Source organism: Myotis yumanensis, unplaced genomic scaffold (assembly GCF_028538775.1).
Source record: "Myotis yumanensis isolate MYYU_CA2020_CCGP unplaced genomic scaffold, mMyoYum1.0.hap1 SCAF_6, whole genome shotgun sequence".
Taxonomy (NCBI): domain Eukaryota; kingdom Metazoa; phylum Chordata; class Mammalia; order Chiroptera; family Vespertilionidae; genus Myotis; species Myotis yumanensis.
Window position 1 is genome coordinate 96,460,243 of NW_027223757.1, and position 13,255 is coordinate 96,473,497.

Consider the following 13,255-nt stretch of genomic DNA (forward strand, 5'->3'; position numbering starts at 1 on the left):
GGGAGGGCCATCAGGCTCCCACAGCCCGAGATTACGCAAACCCTGGCCCGGCCAGGACCTAGAAGGCACAGGGCTGAGACACACACACTGACGCTTGGCTGTGTAAGGTCTTTATTGAGTCTCGGGCCCAGCCCTGGGCCCCTCCCAGGGTGGGGGGGAGCAGCCCTACACCTGGCAGCCCTGAGTGCCGTACTCCTGCAGGAAGGCGCGGAGCTGGGCACAGGCTGCCCGCTGGCGGGTGCTCCGGCACAAGCGATCAGAGGGCATCTCCTCGATCCAGCTGTTCGAGTCCAGCAGGTACTGGGGTCTGTGGGAGCAAAGGGTGGTCAGCGGGTTCCGGACGGGCAGACGGGAGCGAGCCTGCGGCACCTGGCACCTGAGGGGCAGGGCCTGGTGCTGGGGGTCCTCGCTCTCAGGAGGTGTGAGGGCAGCAAGAGACCCAGGGCCCAGCGAACTCACTGTCCCTTGAGGTCGTGGGTGGTCCCGTCCAGACCCATGATCAAATATTCTTTCCCGGGTTCCAAGCGAAGGCGGCAAGAGGCTCGAACCAGAAAGTTCCGGGTCTGACCAGCAGCGGCCTGGGAATCCTTGGCTGAGGGGGACAGGACAAGAGCTGTCAGAGGGGGCGGCACGGCCAGGCCTGGCACACCCTCCGCTGAGCCCGCCACTCCCCGCAGGCGCTGCCTGCCCGCGACAAGCCCCGAGCTCCTGAGAGGCCGAGGGGTGTGAGCTCAGGCCCCTGAATGTTCACTGTTCCAGGCGCCAGGCCCGACCGCAGCTCCCTCCACCCGGCCGCCGGCCCTCGTACAGAAGTGCAGCACTTGGGTGACACTCGTCTCGAAGAGGCGGAAGGCAGCTCTGGAATCTTCTCGGAGAACCTTAACCTGGAAGCCTGTGAGGGAGTTCGGGGACGGGAGGAAGGTGAGCTCCGGGCTGCCTGCGGGCGCGCCCCCCCCAGGCCCCGAGGGCGGGGGACTGACCGTAGTCCACGCGGGGGTAGTAGCAGGCGAACTTCATCCTGTAGCCCTCCTCCTCCATCAGCCCCCGCTCCAGGGCACGCCGCTGTCGAGGGCACTTCCCTGAAGGCAGGGTCCAGGTGAAGCAAGGCCAGCCAGCCCTGGCCCCTCCCCCCCCCCCGGCCCTCCCCCCCACCCCCCAGCCCGGGGCCTCACCCTCTGCACACTGGCAGACGTCCGCGGAGCACAGCGTGGACAGGAGTTTGCTCTTAGTTGGTGCCCCGTAAAACACAGAGCACTTGCGCTCTGGAGGAGAGCAGAGAGGGCGTTAGGGCACCTGCCCTCCTGCCAGCCAGCGCTCTGGAGCCCCAGGACCTCCCTGCCCCTCCACAGCCCCAGTCCCGGTGCCCCGGGTACTTGCCAGGGTTGTAGTAGTCGTACAGGGTGGCGCTGGCCGGCTGCACCAGCCCCACGGCCACCTCCTGCACAGCTCCAAAGCCCACGCACTCCCGGGAGGTGGGGACCTGCGGGGGCGGGGGGAGGTCAGGGCCCCACAGGCCTGTCTCTGGTGTCCACTGTCTCATCTTCAGTGTCCTTCACATTCTGTTACCTTCCGGCCGCCAGAACACTAACAACTGTTCCCAAGGTCCCTGCTGACCTCACTGCCCAGATGGTGACCTCCCCGGCCCCGCCTGGCCCCCGAGGGCCTGTGCGGTGTCGCCTCGCGGACACACCACGTGCAGCTCCCCTTAAGCTCAGGGTTCGCTTCTGGGCATCTCTGCTGCTGACTGGTTGTTTGTGATCTCCCCTCGCCCGCCTTCCTCGCGCTCCCCACGCCGGCTGCCCACGGCCCAGCTTTCACCAGCCCCTTCCTGGCTGATTGCCAAACAAAACAGTCAGCCTTGCTCCTCCATTAGGACTTTTGCAGGATGCACAAATTCTCCAAAGCCACTCTGCCTGCCCCCAACCCACCCCCTCCCAGCAGCCTCGCTTCACCACGGATACGTCCAGGCCTCCTTCCTCTGCCACTAGGGCAGCTGCGGCCACTGTGCTCGCCTCTGGGACCCGCAGGCCCACGTGAGCGAGCAGCGAAGCCGGCACCCCCCCCGCCCCCATCCCAGCTCCCTCAGTAAACATCCAAAAAATGCTAAGGGCCATCAGAGGGTTGAAAACTTTGTTTTAGCCAACTAGGCCACAGAGACAAGACCACTCACTATGACCAACATCACTTCCTGAAAGAAAGTACACTTTTCTAGGACGGTCGATAAAAAGGACCACAAAGCAAACGCTCAGGTCGAATACAGTCGGCTTTCTGACAGGCTCACTCTCCGCACCCCCTGCTGACGGCCCCAAACCACATTAGGGGCTCGGCCCCTGCCCCTGCCCCTGCCCCGGCCCCGGCCCCTGCCCCTGCCCGCATGGCCTCCCTCCTGTCCTGCCTCCCTGGAGCGCTGGCCGCTCGCAGTGCCCCGCCCCCCCAGCCGCAGCTCGCAGTGCCCCACGCCAGCCGCCTCCCTGCTCACCGAGTCGAAGTACAACAGGACGTGGGGCCCCTCGGTCTCAAAGTGACTCACATAACGGTCAGAGAGGGACGTCAGCTGCAAAGAAGGAGAGGGTCACAGGGAGGCGGCCACAGAGGGTCACCTGCAGGGGCTGCAGGGCCGGAGCCGGGCTCCTGAGGGCACGACCCCACCTTCTCCAGGTCAGCCCGCAGGGCGTGGAATCCACTCAGGAGGGTGATGTCCGCGATGGCCATGCCCGACAGCCCCACCTTGCCGTTCCGCCTGTGGAGACACAAGCCCTGTGGTCTGGGTGCCCTGCCCAGCGCGCAGAACTGCCCCCCTCCCGTTCCCACTCCCCCCCCCCGCCCCCCCGCCGCCCCCCGCCTGCAGGCTCACCAGATGCACACGGTGTACTGCACTCGGGCCTCCTGCTCCTCGGCCACCTTGGGTACCTCCCTTCTGCGGCGGCTCCTCCGCCCCTCAAACAGCTGCAGGGGTGTCACAGGCCGGGAAAGGGCCCCGGGGTCGTCTCCGGCGAAGCCCACCTCGGAGTTCTCGTAGTCGTAGTAGTCCTTGTAGTCCTCCTCGGCTGCCACTGGGGGAGGGGGCACTGAGACTCCGCCCCTGCACCAGCCCCTGGAGGCCCCGGGGCGCCCGCCCCCAGCACTCACTTGTGTACTCTACGTGGCCCAGGACCGTCACCTCGATCTGGAGATCCTGGCAGGTCGTGTTCTGCATGTCCAGGATGTTGTAGGTACGGAGGACCTGGCCAGCAAGGGGCGTGGAGGGAACATGGCACCTGGGCCCAGGCCTGTCTCCAGAGCACAGCTCAGGGCACGGCCGGCGGGGGCTTTGAGGCCTGGGCCCTTCCCATCTCCCTCCTGACCAGCAGAGAACACGAAGGGCCAGGGCCAGGCGGGCTGGACGGTGAGGCGGGGGCAGGGCCCGCCCTCGGGACCAGCGCTCTGCACCTGCAGAGGCCGCAGGGAAAGGCTTTGGGCCGAGGCGTGAGGAGGAGGAGGAGTTTGCCTCATGGGAAGAGAAGCAGGGGGAGGACGTTCAAGGCCAGGAGACCTTGTGGCGGCACCCCCATCTGGCCAGGGAGGTACAGGCACCCAACCGTGTGTGTGGGGGGGGGGGGTCCGAAGGCTAGTCTGACGGCTCAGAGCGTGGGAGGAGCTCCAGGCTGTCTTAGCCCCGAGTCAGAGACCAAGTGACAGGGCCCCGGGCATTAGGGGACGGAGGGCTCGGGGGAGGGCAGCTGGGCAGCTGGTGAAGGGCCTGTGTCAGGCAGGCAAGGGGAGCAGGAGGAAGCAGGGCCTGTGGCTCGATGGGGGAGATGCAGGCCAGCACCCAGGGGCGCACAGCCCTGCATGTCTTCCTGCTCCCCCTCCAGACCCCAGCGCCCCCTGCTGGCCCGGCGCCCGTGTGCGGGCTCTCACCTTCAAGGTTCCTTTGCTGTTTCCTCCCACCTTCACGTTAATCTTGCTGCCCAAGGAAAACTTTCGGGGACACAAAAGGGAAAGTGATGTCAGGAGGGCACAGGAGGGCGCGCTGTTTATTCCAACTTCTCTGGTCCCTAGAAACAGCCCTGCTCCTCCTCTCCCCTCCCGTCCGGAGCTGACATCTCCACGTGCACTACTCCACTCGGCCTCCCCCGCTGCGGGGAGCCCCCCCACCCCCACCCCCACCCCCACCCCCACCCCCGCAGGCAGGAGCCTGCAGCTGAGGCTAGGTGGCTCTCCAGCCGCTCAGCCAGAAGCCTTCCCACAGGGCATCAGGAGAGCGAGGGATGGGCGGGGCCGGGAAGTCCGGGCCCACACACTAGGCCCCGGTGTCCTGCTGCCCAGGTGAGGGTGTGGTCACCTGCAGCTCCTCCTGCACCCCCTGAGCTTGGTGGTTGTTCAGCTGCAGCACGTGGGACTTGAACCCACTCCGGCCCTGGGAGCTGAGGGTCACGTTGAGCCCCCCGTCCTCGGCAGTGTGGGAGGCGATCCAGTACTCAGACAGCGCGTCCAGGGCCATCACGGTGTCCTGGGGAGGTTGGACCGGGACTCAGGCGCTTGGTTCCAGGGCCGCCCACCCCAGAGCCCCAAGGAGCCCCTACCTGGGTGCTGCGGAATCCCCCTTGGAAGCTGCCCTGGTGGGTGAGCCAGGATGCGACCTGGTCCGCCATCTCTGCCCGGCCCTCCCGGAGCAGCAGGTGCAGCAGGCCGTAGGCTGTGGTTTCAATCCACAGGGCCGGGGCCTGGGGCACGGGGTCTGCCGGGCTGCGAGGAGCCGGTGTGGGCGACACGACGTTGCTCTGAGAATTGATGACCGAGCCCCAGTACAGCTTATCTGGGAGGGAGGGCGACCAGCCGTGAGCGGGAGGCCGGCCGCCGGCCCCGCGCCGCTCAGGTGCTGTCCTCCCCTCTGGCTGTGTCTCGGCTCCTCCCTGTGGGCACACGCAGAGGCCCGAGGCCCGACTCACCGCCGGTCTCCTGGGCCATGGCCATGAGGTTGTTGTGGGCCACGTCCCGCAGGTCCTCAGGGGCCTTGCTCAGCGTCAGTGCGTAGGCCGTGATGGCGGCTGCGTGGGCACCCAGGAGCCCAGCACTTGCTTTCGCCCCCAAAAATGAGTTTGCATTCGAGATGGAAGTTTCCTAGAAGAACGAGGGAGGAAGGTCTGTGGGCGGACACCTGGGTCCTGAGGAGCAGCAGGGAGAGCCACCGGCGCAGGGCAGGTGCGGGCGCCCTTACCACTCTCTGCTTCAGCTGCTCTGCACTCCTGTCCTGGAAGACGGCCAGCCCGTGATGAAGGGCGATGACCACAAAGGCCGTCAGGGCCACCGTCTCGTCATTGCCTACCAAGCCCCCCTGGTCAGTGCAGGGAGAGAAGCCGTCAGCCAGGAGGGGAGGGGCCAGGAGAGCGCCCACCAGCACCCCTGGGCCGCGCCTCCGGCCGCACCTGCATGCCCCTGTGGATAACGGGGCAGGGGTCCCGGAAGGAACCGTCGGCCTGCTGCTGGGACAGCAGCCACTTGGCCGTCTCCTGCAGCTTTTCAGGTGAATCGTCCACCTGCTCCTGGGCCAAACTCAGTACCTTCAACACAAAGGCTGTGAGCCTAGAGGAGGGAAGTGACAGCTGGGGATAGGGAACACTGGCCACTCCCCCGACACCTGGTTAGCCGCCCTCCCGTTGTACCTGGGTCTGCCCCCCACAGCCCCGCCAGCTCTCAGAGACCCAGAGCACTCTCCCAGGCTCACCAGGTGCTGCTGTCCCGATGTAGCCACGCCCCATAGGAGCCGTCCGCTTTCCGGAACTGCTGGATCCGCATGTACCCTGGGAGAGGAGCGGCGGCTGCTATTTGTGCCCGAGGCCATGCTCCCCATTCCCGTTGGGTACCCCCTTCCCCCCACCAGCCACCTGGGGTGCCCATCGCCCTTAATGGCCTGCCCCACCCCCGCTCGCCCTGCACCAGAACCTTTCTGGATCAGGTCCACCGCGTGGTCCTTGGTCTCTGGGGGCAGCCTGCTCCACTGCTCCGTCTTGTCCAGGTAGCGGGAAGCAGCCAGGGTCGGAGCCAAGAAGATCATGGTTTGCTCCCCGCAGCCCCGTGGCAGCCTCAGGAGAGAGGCCACGCCTCCTGCTGACAAGGCCCCCCCGGAGCCCAGGGTGTCCAGTGGACTTGAGGCTACAGGGGAAAGAGGGGGTGGAGGATAGAGAGCAGGTCTGGGACCCAGGGTCAGAGGGTCATGGCCCCAAACAGGTTTCACATGCATGTGAGGGTGGCCGCTGGGAAGGGACTGGAGGGCAGGCCCACCTGTGACCCTGACAAAGCTGCTGTGGTCTCCATCGGGGATAATATTGGGATCAGAGTTGCCAGGAATTTCCAGGGTCCGGCCTCGGTGGTCTGGGGAGATGGGGAAGTTGTCAGTCTGCCTGGTGTCCATCTCCTCCACCTACAACCCTCGTAGGGCACTGCGGCGGCCAGGGCCACTCACCCAGGGGGTTGAGCTCATACACCAGCTCCTCCATGTGGACGGCGCCTTCCTTCTGTCTCGGGGGAAACAGAGCTCTGAGAGGTCACCCAGCGCCTGGCTGCAGCTGCCCCCACCCCCCCACCCAGTGCAGACTCCCCGGACTGGGATTTGAACTTCGGAGGCCGAGTGGGATCAGACTTGTAGAAGGCAAACTGACCAAGGAGTTTGGTTTGGGTGGTGGGCCAGAAGGCCAGCAGAGAGGGTGCTGGGAGTCAGGGGGTAAATCTGGGAGCCTGGGGATCTGGCTTCAGGGGTGCTCCATTCACCTCAATTTTTAGAATCTTAGACACTGCGTCCCCTACAGGAAACTCCATGGACCCTCGAGCCACCACCTTCAGGGACACGGCGGCGGCCGCTGTGGGCACCACAGAGAAGCCCACAGGCCGGGCAGAGTGTGCGGGCACCAGCACCTGCTGGGCCAGCCCTCCGCCCCCAGCCAGGCACAGCCCGTCCACCGGGGCCACGTGGACGCTCAACTGGGGAGGAAGAGGGGAGGGCCAGTCAGGTGGTTGGGCTCTTCATCCCTCCCCCGCCCCGGCCACCCGCTGTGCACCCAGCTCCCGCAGGCCGCACGGTCAGATCTGTGTCCAGGTAGTTGTACAGGACAGGCCGCAGCTCGAGCTGCTCAAAGCGCCGAACGGAGATGGGCAGGCGGAGGTGCAGGTGGAATTCGCGGAACACTCGGAGCCGGACTGGCGTGGCCACACACAGGCCTGTGGAGCGAGGAGTGGGGACGGGGAGACATCAGAGGCCTGGGGGCATCGCAGCCACCGGGAGGCAGGGTGACCATCTCTGCCCCACTGTGTGCACCCCCTTCCCTGCAGTCAAGGAAGAGGGAGCTGGTGCAGGGTGGCAGCGGAGGGCGGAGCGGCGGGCAGCCCACCTGTCGTTTTGGACAGGCTCACGCCGTGGATCTCCCAGGTGGTCAGAGAGTCAGGGATCGGCAGCTGCGACAACCTGTGGTGGGGAGGTGAGCAGCCGTCACGGGCTGGGCTGGCCCCACCCTGCCCAGACCCAAGGCCGGCCCACCAGGCGCCCTCACTGGAGGTAGCGGTCCACGGTCTCCACCCTCCAGAGCCAGTTCTCCGGGAAGAAGCTGCGCACAGGAATTTCGTCTTCCTCCATCAGGTCCTCCTCCTGCAGGACCTCCAGGGCTGGGGGCGACACGGCACGGTGAGGAGGGCTCTGCCGCCCGGGCTCCCTGCCCGTGCCGAGCCCCGGCCCCCGGCTCACCTCGGGCGAGGCCCGCCTGGCCGCTGGCCCGGGTCTTCTTGCGCAGGACCTCGGCAAACTGGCAGCACGACAGGAAGGGCTCCCGGCAGGCCAGCTGCGGCACCCGGGCCGCCCGCTGCTCGCAGGAGCGGGTCATGGGCAGCCGCGTCAGCCCGTCCTGGCAGCAGCGCCTGGCCACTGGGGAAGTGTACTGGCCCACTGCAGGGCCGAGGGTGAGCACGGGACGCACCTCCGCCCCACTCGGACCTCCAGGTACCGAGGGCCCCCTGGGCACGGGGAGCTCAGGAGGCTGCGCGGAGCCTCCTGCCCACCCACCGCCAACCCAGGACTTGGCCTCTGGCCCCGAAGCCCACAGCCTGGCCCCTGGGGAGCAGAGGAACCGAGAAGCAGACCCCTCCCCCTGACCCCGGGGCGCAAGCAGCTTCACCCCCGCCCACAACTCACACTTCTCGCTAATTGCTTTCTGGAAGTTCACGTTTCTCTTTTTCCGGGTTTTCTGCTCCTTGGGACAACTCAGACCTGGGAGAGAGCAGGGCTGCAGCCAAGCCCTGGTGGGCGCCTCCCTTGCCTGCGCCCCTCCTCCCTTCTTACCCCTCAGGGCCCTCCTCCTCACTTTGCCTCCCACCACCCATCCGCTTCCTCCTTTGCTCTCACTATTTCTGGCCGAAGTCAATTGGTGTCCGTCAGAAAAGGCCAGCCCAGCCGCCTCAAACACCTGCAGGGCGCTGTCCCCGCCCCCAGGACCACACCCGAGGTCGTAGCTGCTCATGACTTCGAAGACCTGGCAAGAAAAGGCAGGGCTGTGGTGGAGACAAGATGGCTGGGGGTCAGGGCTGGCTGTGGGCGAGGGCGGATGGACAGATGTGAGACACAGACAGAGGGGAAATAAGGCCCAAGGCCCCAGCGTGAGGGAGGCTGGGCGGAGTGGGCGGGCAGCTGGGATGAGCCCGAGGACGCGGCAGGGCCGGGGAGAGGGTCTTCGCAAACCTTGCCCATGTCCAGGGGCTTGTGGGCCTTGCCGCCCGCGGCGTACAGAGCCATGTCCACAGCCCCCAGGGCCACCAGGGCCGCAGAGTCCGTGTGCAGCTGGAGCTTCAGCATCTCCCCAGGCTGATAGTCCTTGTGCTGGTCCACACTCAGCTCCAGCTGCACGGGGAGGGGGCGGAGCCGGGGGGAGGGGTCAGGCGGGAGCTGCTTCTCATCTTCTCCTGCCTCCCCCACCCCCGATGCGTTACCTTGCCCTCACAGGCCCCAGCCTGGACGTCCACCCGCAGGGAGTTGGCCACTGGGAGGCCCCCGTGGTAGTAGAAGGCCACAAAGTAGAAGGAGGGTGCCAGGCGGTGGTTCACAAACACGGAGACCGAGGTCAGGGCCCCCCTGGGTTCTCGGCCCACAGACACGATCTGTCCCCCGGACAGGACCTGGGGCGAGAGTGGTTCCCTTTTCACTGCGCGCCCAGCCTGAAACCACCGGCCCCCGGGCTCCCTCCCTCCCGCCGAGCCCTCCCAGCACCCGCCCTCCTGCACACCATGTAGTAGTAATGAGAGAAGCTGGCCCCACGGACGCCCACGGCTCGCAGGTTCAGGCGGAAAGTGTCCCCAACTCGAGGGGGTTGAGAATCCAGCCGTTCCAGGGACAGGAACCCCGAGCTTCCGGAGGCTGGGGCTCTCACAGTGAGCTTGGCTGTGGCTGGATAGGGGGAGCCGGCAGACACCTGGAGAAAGGGGTGGGGCGGGAGCAGCAGCGTCAGTGGCCAGGACCCGGGCACCAGCTCCTCCCCGTGCCCGGGGGTGGGTCGGAGTCCCACCGAGAGCTGCACTTCCGCGGTGGCCTGGGGGACATTGATGGAGATGAGGACTTGGCCTCGCCCGTCTGTGTTGCGCTGATCATGTATTTCAGAAGCAGATCCCGGAGAGAACTTGGCAGCAACCTTGACGGGAATGCCAGAGGCCGGGGAGCCTGACATGTCTCGGACCAGCGCCTGGGTGGGTGGAGGGGCAGGTCAAAGAGAGAAGAGGGGCCATGGGCCCTCCTGCGGGGCGCCCTCCGCCCTCCCGCCACTCCCCTCCCCCGCAGAGGAAACCTGCAGCAGAAAGGGGGCCCCAGGCACAAGGTGCCGCTTGGTGTGGTGAAGGTCCAAGGAGAAGGGAGATGACACGAAACGCCAGGACGTGAGCTCGGCCTCCTCCAGCTCTCCGCCTGCAAGACATGGCGGATGGGGGGAGGAGCAGGCCCAGGAGCGGGCAGGAGAGCCGGGGCGGCTCCTGGGGCACAGGCCGCCTCCCCCTCATCCGTTTGCTGAGCGACCAGGACCAGCACAGATAGCGCATAAATGCTGCGAGGCGGGTGGGGGGAAGAACCGAGGGGTCGATGGACGGGGTGGACGGATGAGCGGAAACAGTAAACAGAGGGGCAGGGCTGCTTCCCAGCAGCCCAGGTGGAGAGGCTGCGGCTCTTTCCTGGCTGTGGGTCCCACGTGAGGGTAAAGGGGGGGGGGGGGGTGCCGGTGCTGGAGGACAGAGGTCAGCTCAGAGGTCAGAGGCTAGGTCTGGAGTCACAGCCTGGCAAAGCACTCACCTGGAGACTCAATGACGGCCGCCGCCACGTAGAGGCGCAGCCCCGGGAGGTCAGCCGGCTGGACGCCAAGCTTCCCCAGGGCGCCCTGGACCGCAGCCTTCGTGAGGGAGATGTGGCACTGGCCCTCCGCCAGCTGGGCAGAGAAGAAAACGGCCAGGTGACACCGGTCTTCCACCCTCCCCTCCTCCCTCACGGTCACCTCCCCCACCCCAGCCCACCCTCCTTCCTACCTTGGTCTGATTCTCCAGTCCCCGGAGGAAAGTCTTGTCACCATTCTCATCCAGGAGCCCAAAGCGCACGTACGCCACCCCCTGCACTGGCTTCCCATAGATGTACCTGCAGCCACAGAGCCACGGGGAAGGGGGGATGAGGGCGTGGCCTGGCGGAGGGGCCGGGAGGGCGGGGAGTGATGTTGGCACTGAAGGGGGAGCCCTGGCAGGTTACCTGGCCTGGATGTCTAACTGGATGTCACCGAGAACGCCAGCTGCTGCCAGGATGTAGGGCTCCCCAGGGATGATCTTCACCTCAAAGTTGGGAAGGACTGGCCCAGGGCAAAGGGGCAGGCTGGTCAGACTCCAGGGGAAGGGCCCTGGAGGACTCCCTCCCCGCAGGGGCGGCACCCAGGTCGCCCACCCCTGCCTGCTCCCACCCCCTTCCTGCCTTCTCCCTCCAGGAAAGGAGCTGCCTGCCCTCCTGTCTCCAGTGTCTCCAGCTCTCAGGGTACTTCTTTTTGTTTTGTTTTGTTTATCCTCACTCGAGGATATTTTTCTATTGATTTTTAGAGAGAGTGGAAGAGAGAGGAAAAGACAGTGAGAAACATCGATGTGAGAGAAACACATCGATTGGTTGCCTCCTGCACCGCCCTGACCAGGGCCAGGGCTGGGGAGGAGTCTGCAACCAAGGTCCTCGACCAGAATCGAACCCGGGACCCTTTAGTCTGCAGGCTGACGCTCAATCCACTGAGCCACACCGGCCGGGCTCTCACCGTACTTCTTCACCTCGAACTGGGTGCTGTGGTTGGAGTCCGGGCTGTCCGAGAATCTGGCAGAGATCCTCCAGGTCCCTGGCCTGAGGACAGACAGGGAGGGGCTCAGCCCGCGTGTGCAGGGGGCCTGGTAGAGCCAGCCAGCTCCCTGGGGAAGGGTGTGGGGTGAACCACAGGCAGGGAGCTCGGGGCTGACCCTGTGCTGGAGTGGGGAGCAGGGCAACCGGGAACTGGGGCAAGAGCTCACTCTGAGATGTCCGGGATCACAAAGTCGTCCTGGAAGATGGATGAGGGAGCGTACACCTGCCTCTTCCGCACAAGGAGGCCCTGCGAGTTCTGCGACGGGGAAAAGGGGTCGTGGGAGGGAGGTCAGATCAGTAGCCCCAGCTGGTCAGGAAGGTCAGAGGTCAGGGACTCACCTCCACGGTGACTGTGAGGCTGTCTGTGGATGGGCGCATCTTTTGATCCAGAGCAAAGACCCGGTACCGAACTGGAGTGGAGGGTGAGGTGAGCAGCAGTGACGGGCAGGGAGTGAGGGGAGAGCAAACATTTGCCAGGCGCCTTCCAGGCGGCACCTTCCGGCCATTTCAGGTAAGGGGTGGGGGCTAGGGCTAGGGTTAGGGGCTGAGACTCACCCCGCTGGCCGGGGTTATAGATGGGCTGGTCGGTCTGCAGGAAAAGGTGCCCCCGGCGAGAGGAGAAGAGCAGGTTGATGCCCTGAGTGTCCACGTCTTTGGACAGAGCGCTCTTCAGCCATGGCGACTGGGCCACCAGCTGGATCTTGGGGCCTCCTCGGAGGTTTTTGAGGCCACAGCTGTCGGCACCGTTGGGGAGTATCTGTCGGGCGGCGGGGGGGGGGGAAAGGGAGCGGGTCAGAGACAGAGCAGGAGAAAGCCAGAGGCTGGACGGCCAGGGAAGGAGGCCGCCAGCAGATGACGCCAGAGGCGGCGGGGACGGAGCGGGGACGCACGGGCGCCAAGCACAGCGGGACAGGTGCGGCCAGCTACCTGGAGGCTGCGGAGAACGAAGTCCTGCTCCGAGGTGAGGAGGAAGTCCACCTTCGGGGAGCAGGGGGCATTGTGATGGGACGGGTTTCTCAGGAACACGAACCCTCTCACTTCCTGTCCCCGAGGAGCATCCTGGAGCTGGAGCCCCACCGACAGGGGGGCCCCCAGGTGAACCACGGAAGGAGAAAACAGGAGCAACCTGGGGAGAACAGGCAGGTCAGCAGCGGCCCCGCCGGCCCCCAGCCCACCCGCTCAGCCGCCGCCGCGCCAGGACCTGGGCTCCTGCAGAGACAAGGCGAAGCTGGACGCCCAGATCAGCCCCCAGAGGAGCCGCATGGCTGCAAGACCAGGAGCGATCAGACCCGTGCGTCTGTCTGCTCCTCTCTGGTTGGCCTCGGGCTTGGAGCAGAGTAGACTCTGGACCTTGCTCCTCCCCTGGGCCCGCTAAGCTGGGAAACCACGTGACAACCAAGAAATGCAGCTGGCCCCAGGCCCAGTGTTGGGGGCAGGGGGGCACCCGGACACCTGGGTCACTGAGGAAATCATGGCCCAGAGGTCCTGTTCTCCCCGCCCTCCCTCCCGTTAGCCCCTCGTGCCAGTGCCTGGGCACCTCCCCTCCTGGGCATGTGTGCTGTCTGTGTACCGCTCGGCAGCCTGGGCGGAGCACCGGGCAGAGAATCCAGGCTCCTTTGCCAAGGCCGACAAAACACGGCGATAAGATGCGGGCCTCCCACTGTGAACCCCACAAAAGGGAACTTCGTGAGGCCTGTGCTTTTCAGAAACCCCTCACCACCCCCCAAGGACACTGACCTCAACACCCCTTTTCCTCTGAACAATGAGGCCACGTTTAGGCCCAGTTGTGGCTTTACCTCTACCCCCGAGCGAGGAGCCACCCACCACATTAAACAAGACACCAGAAGGAGCACCAGCAGAAGTACTTTATTAGGCCGTTTCAATCCAACATGTAGG

General features: G+C 65.7%; 1 protein-coding gene across 1 annotated transcript; it reads right to left on the bottom strand.

Moving 5' to 3' along the window:
• Window positions 1-94: 94 nt before the first annotated feature.
• On the bottom strand, window positions 95-12,685 carry C4A (complement C4A (Chido/Rodgers blood group)). The gene is made up of 41 exons (XM_070418869.1): window positions 12,561-12,685; window positions 12,287-12,485; window positions 11,915-12,116; window positions 11,699-11,769; window positions 11,527-11,615; window positions 11,280-11,362; window positions 10,739-10,835; window positions 10,525-10,630; window positions 10,295-10,427; window positions 9,801-9,916; window positions 9,525-9,698; window positions 9,246-9,431; window positions 8,953-9,138; window positions 8,705-8,863; window positions 8,372-8,498; window positions 8,162-8,236; window positions 7,718-7,915; window positions 7,527-7,638; window positions 7,368-7,441; window positions 7,058-7,197; window positions 6,751-6,960; window positions 6,446-6,497; window positions 6,265-6,354; window positions 5,926-6,135; window positions 5,708-5,783; window positions 5,409-5,565; window positions 5,201-5,317; window positions 4,932-5,103; window positions 4,566-4,798; window positions 4,325-4,492; window positions 3,901-3,960; window positions 3,130-3,223; window positions 2,855-3,053; window positions 2,650-2,740; window positions 2,480-2,554; window positions 1,378-1,480; window positions 1,173-1,262; window positions 981-1,079; window positions 809-892; window positions 460-592; window positions 95-307 (listed from the first exon to the last, which is right to left on the bottom strand). The coding sequence occupies exons 1-41, from the start codon at window positions 12,620-12,622 to the stop codon at window positions 166-168; spliced, it is 5,244 nt and encodes a 1,747-aa protein (XP_070274970.1). The 5' UTR covers window positions 12,623-12,685; the 3' UTR covers window positions 95-165.
• Between the last annotated feature and the right edge of the window lie 570 nt (window positions 12,686-13,255).

What these genes read in the sequence shown, in the direction of transcription:
- C4A (XM_070418869.1), bottom strand. Translation starts at nt 12,622, where the DNA reads ATGCGGCTCCTCTGGGGGCTGATCTGGGCGTCCAGCTTCGCCTTGTCT. An exon ending in AGCCCCTGGACATGGGCAAG is followed by an intron (nt 8,499 to 8,704) that starts GTTTGCGAAGAC and finishes TTTTCTTGCCAG; the next exon opens with GTCTTCGAAGTCATGAGCAG. An exon ending in CAGTACACCGTGTGCATCTG is followed by an intron (nt 2,741 to 2,854) that starts GTGAGCCTGCAG and finishes GTGTCTCCACAG; the next exon opens with GCGGAACGGCAAGGTGGGGC.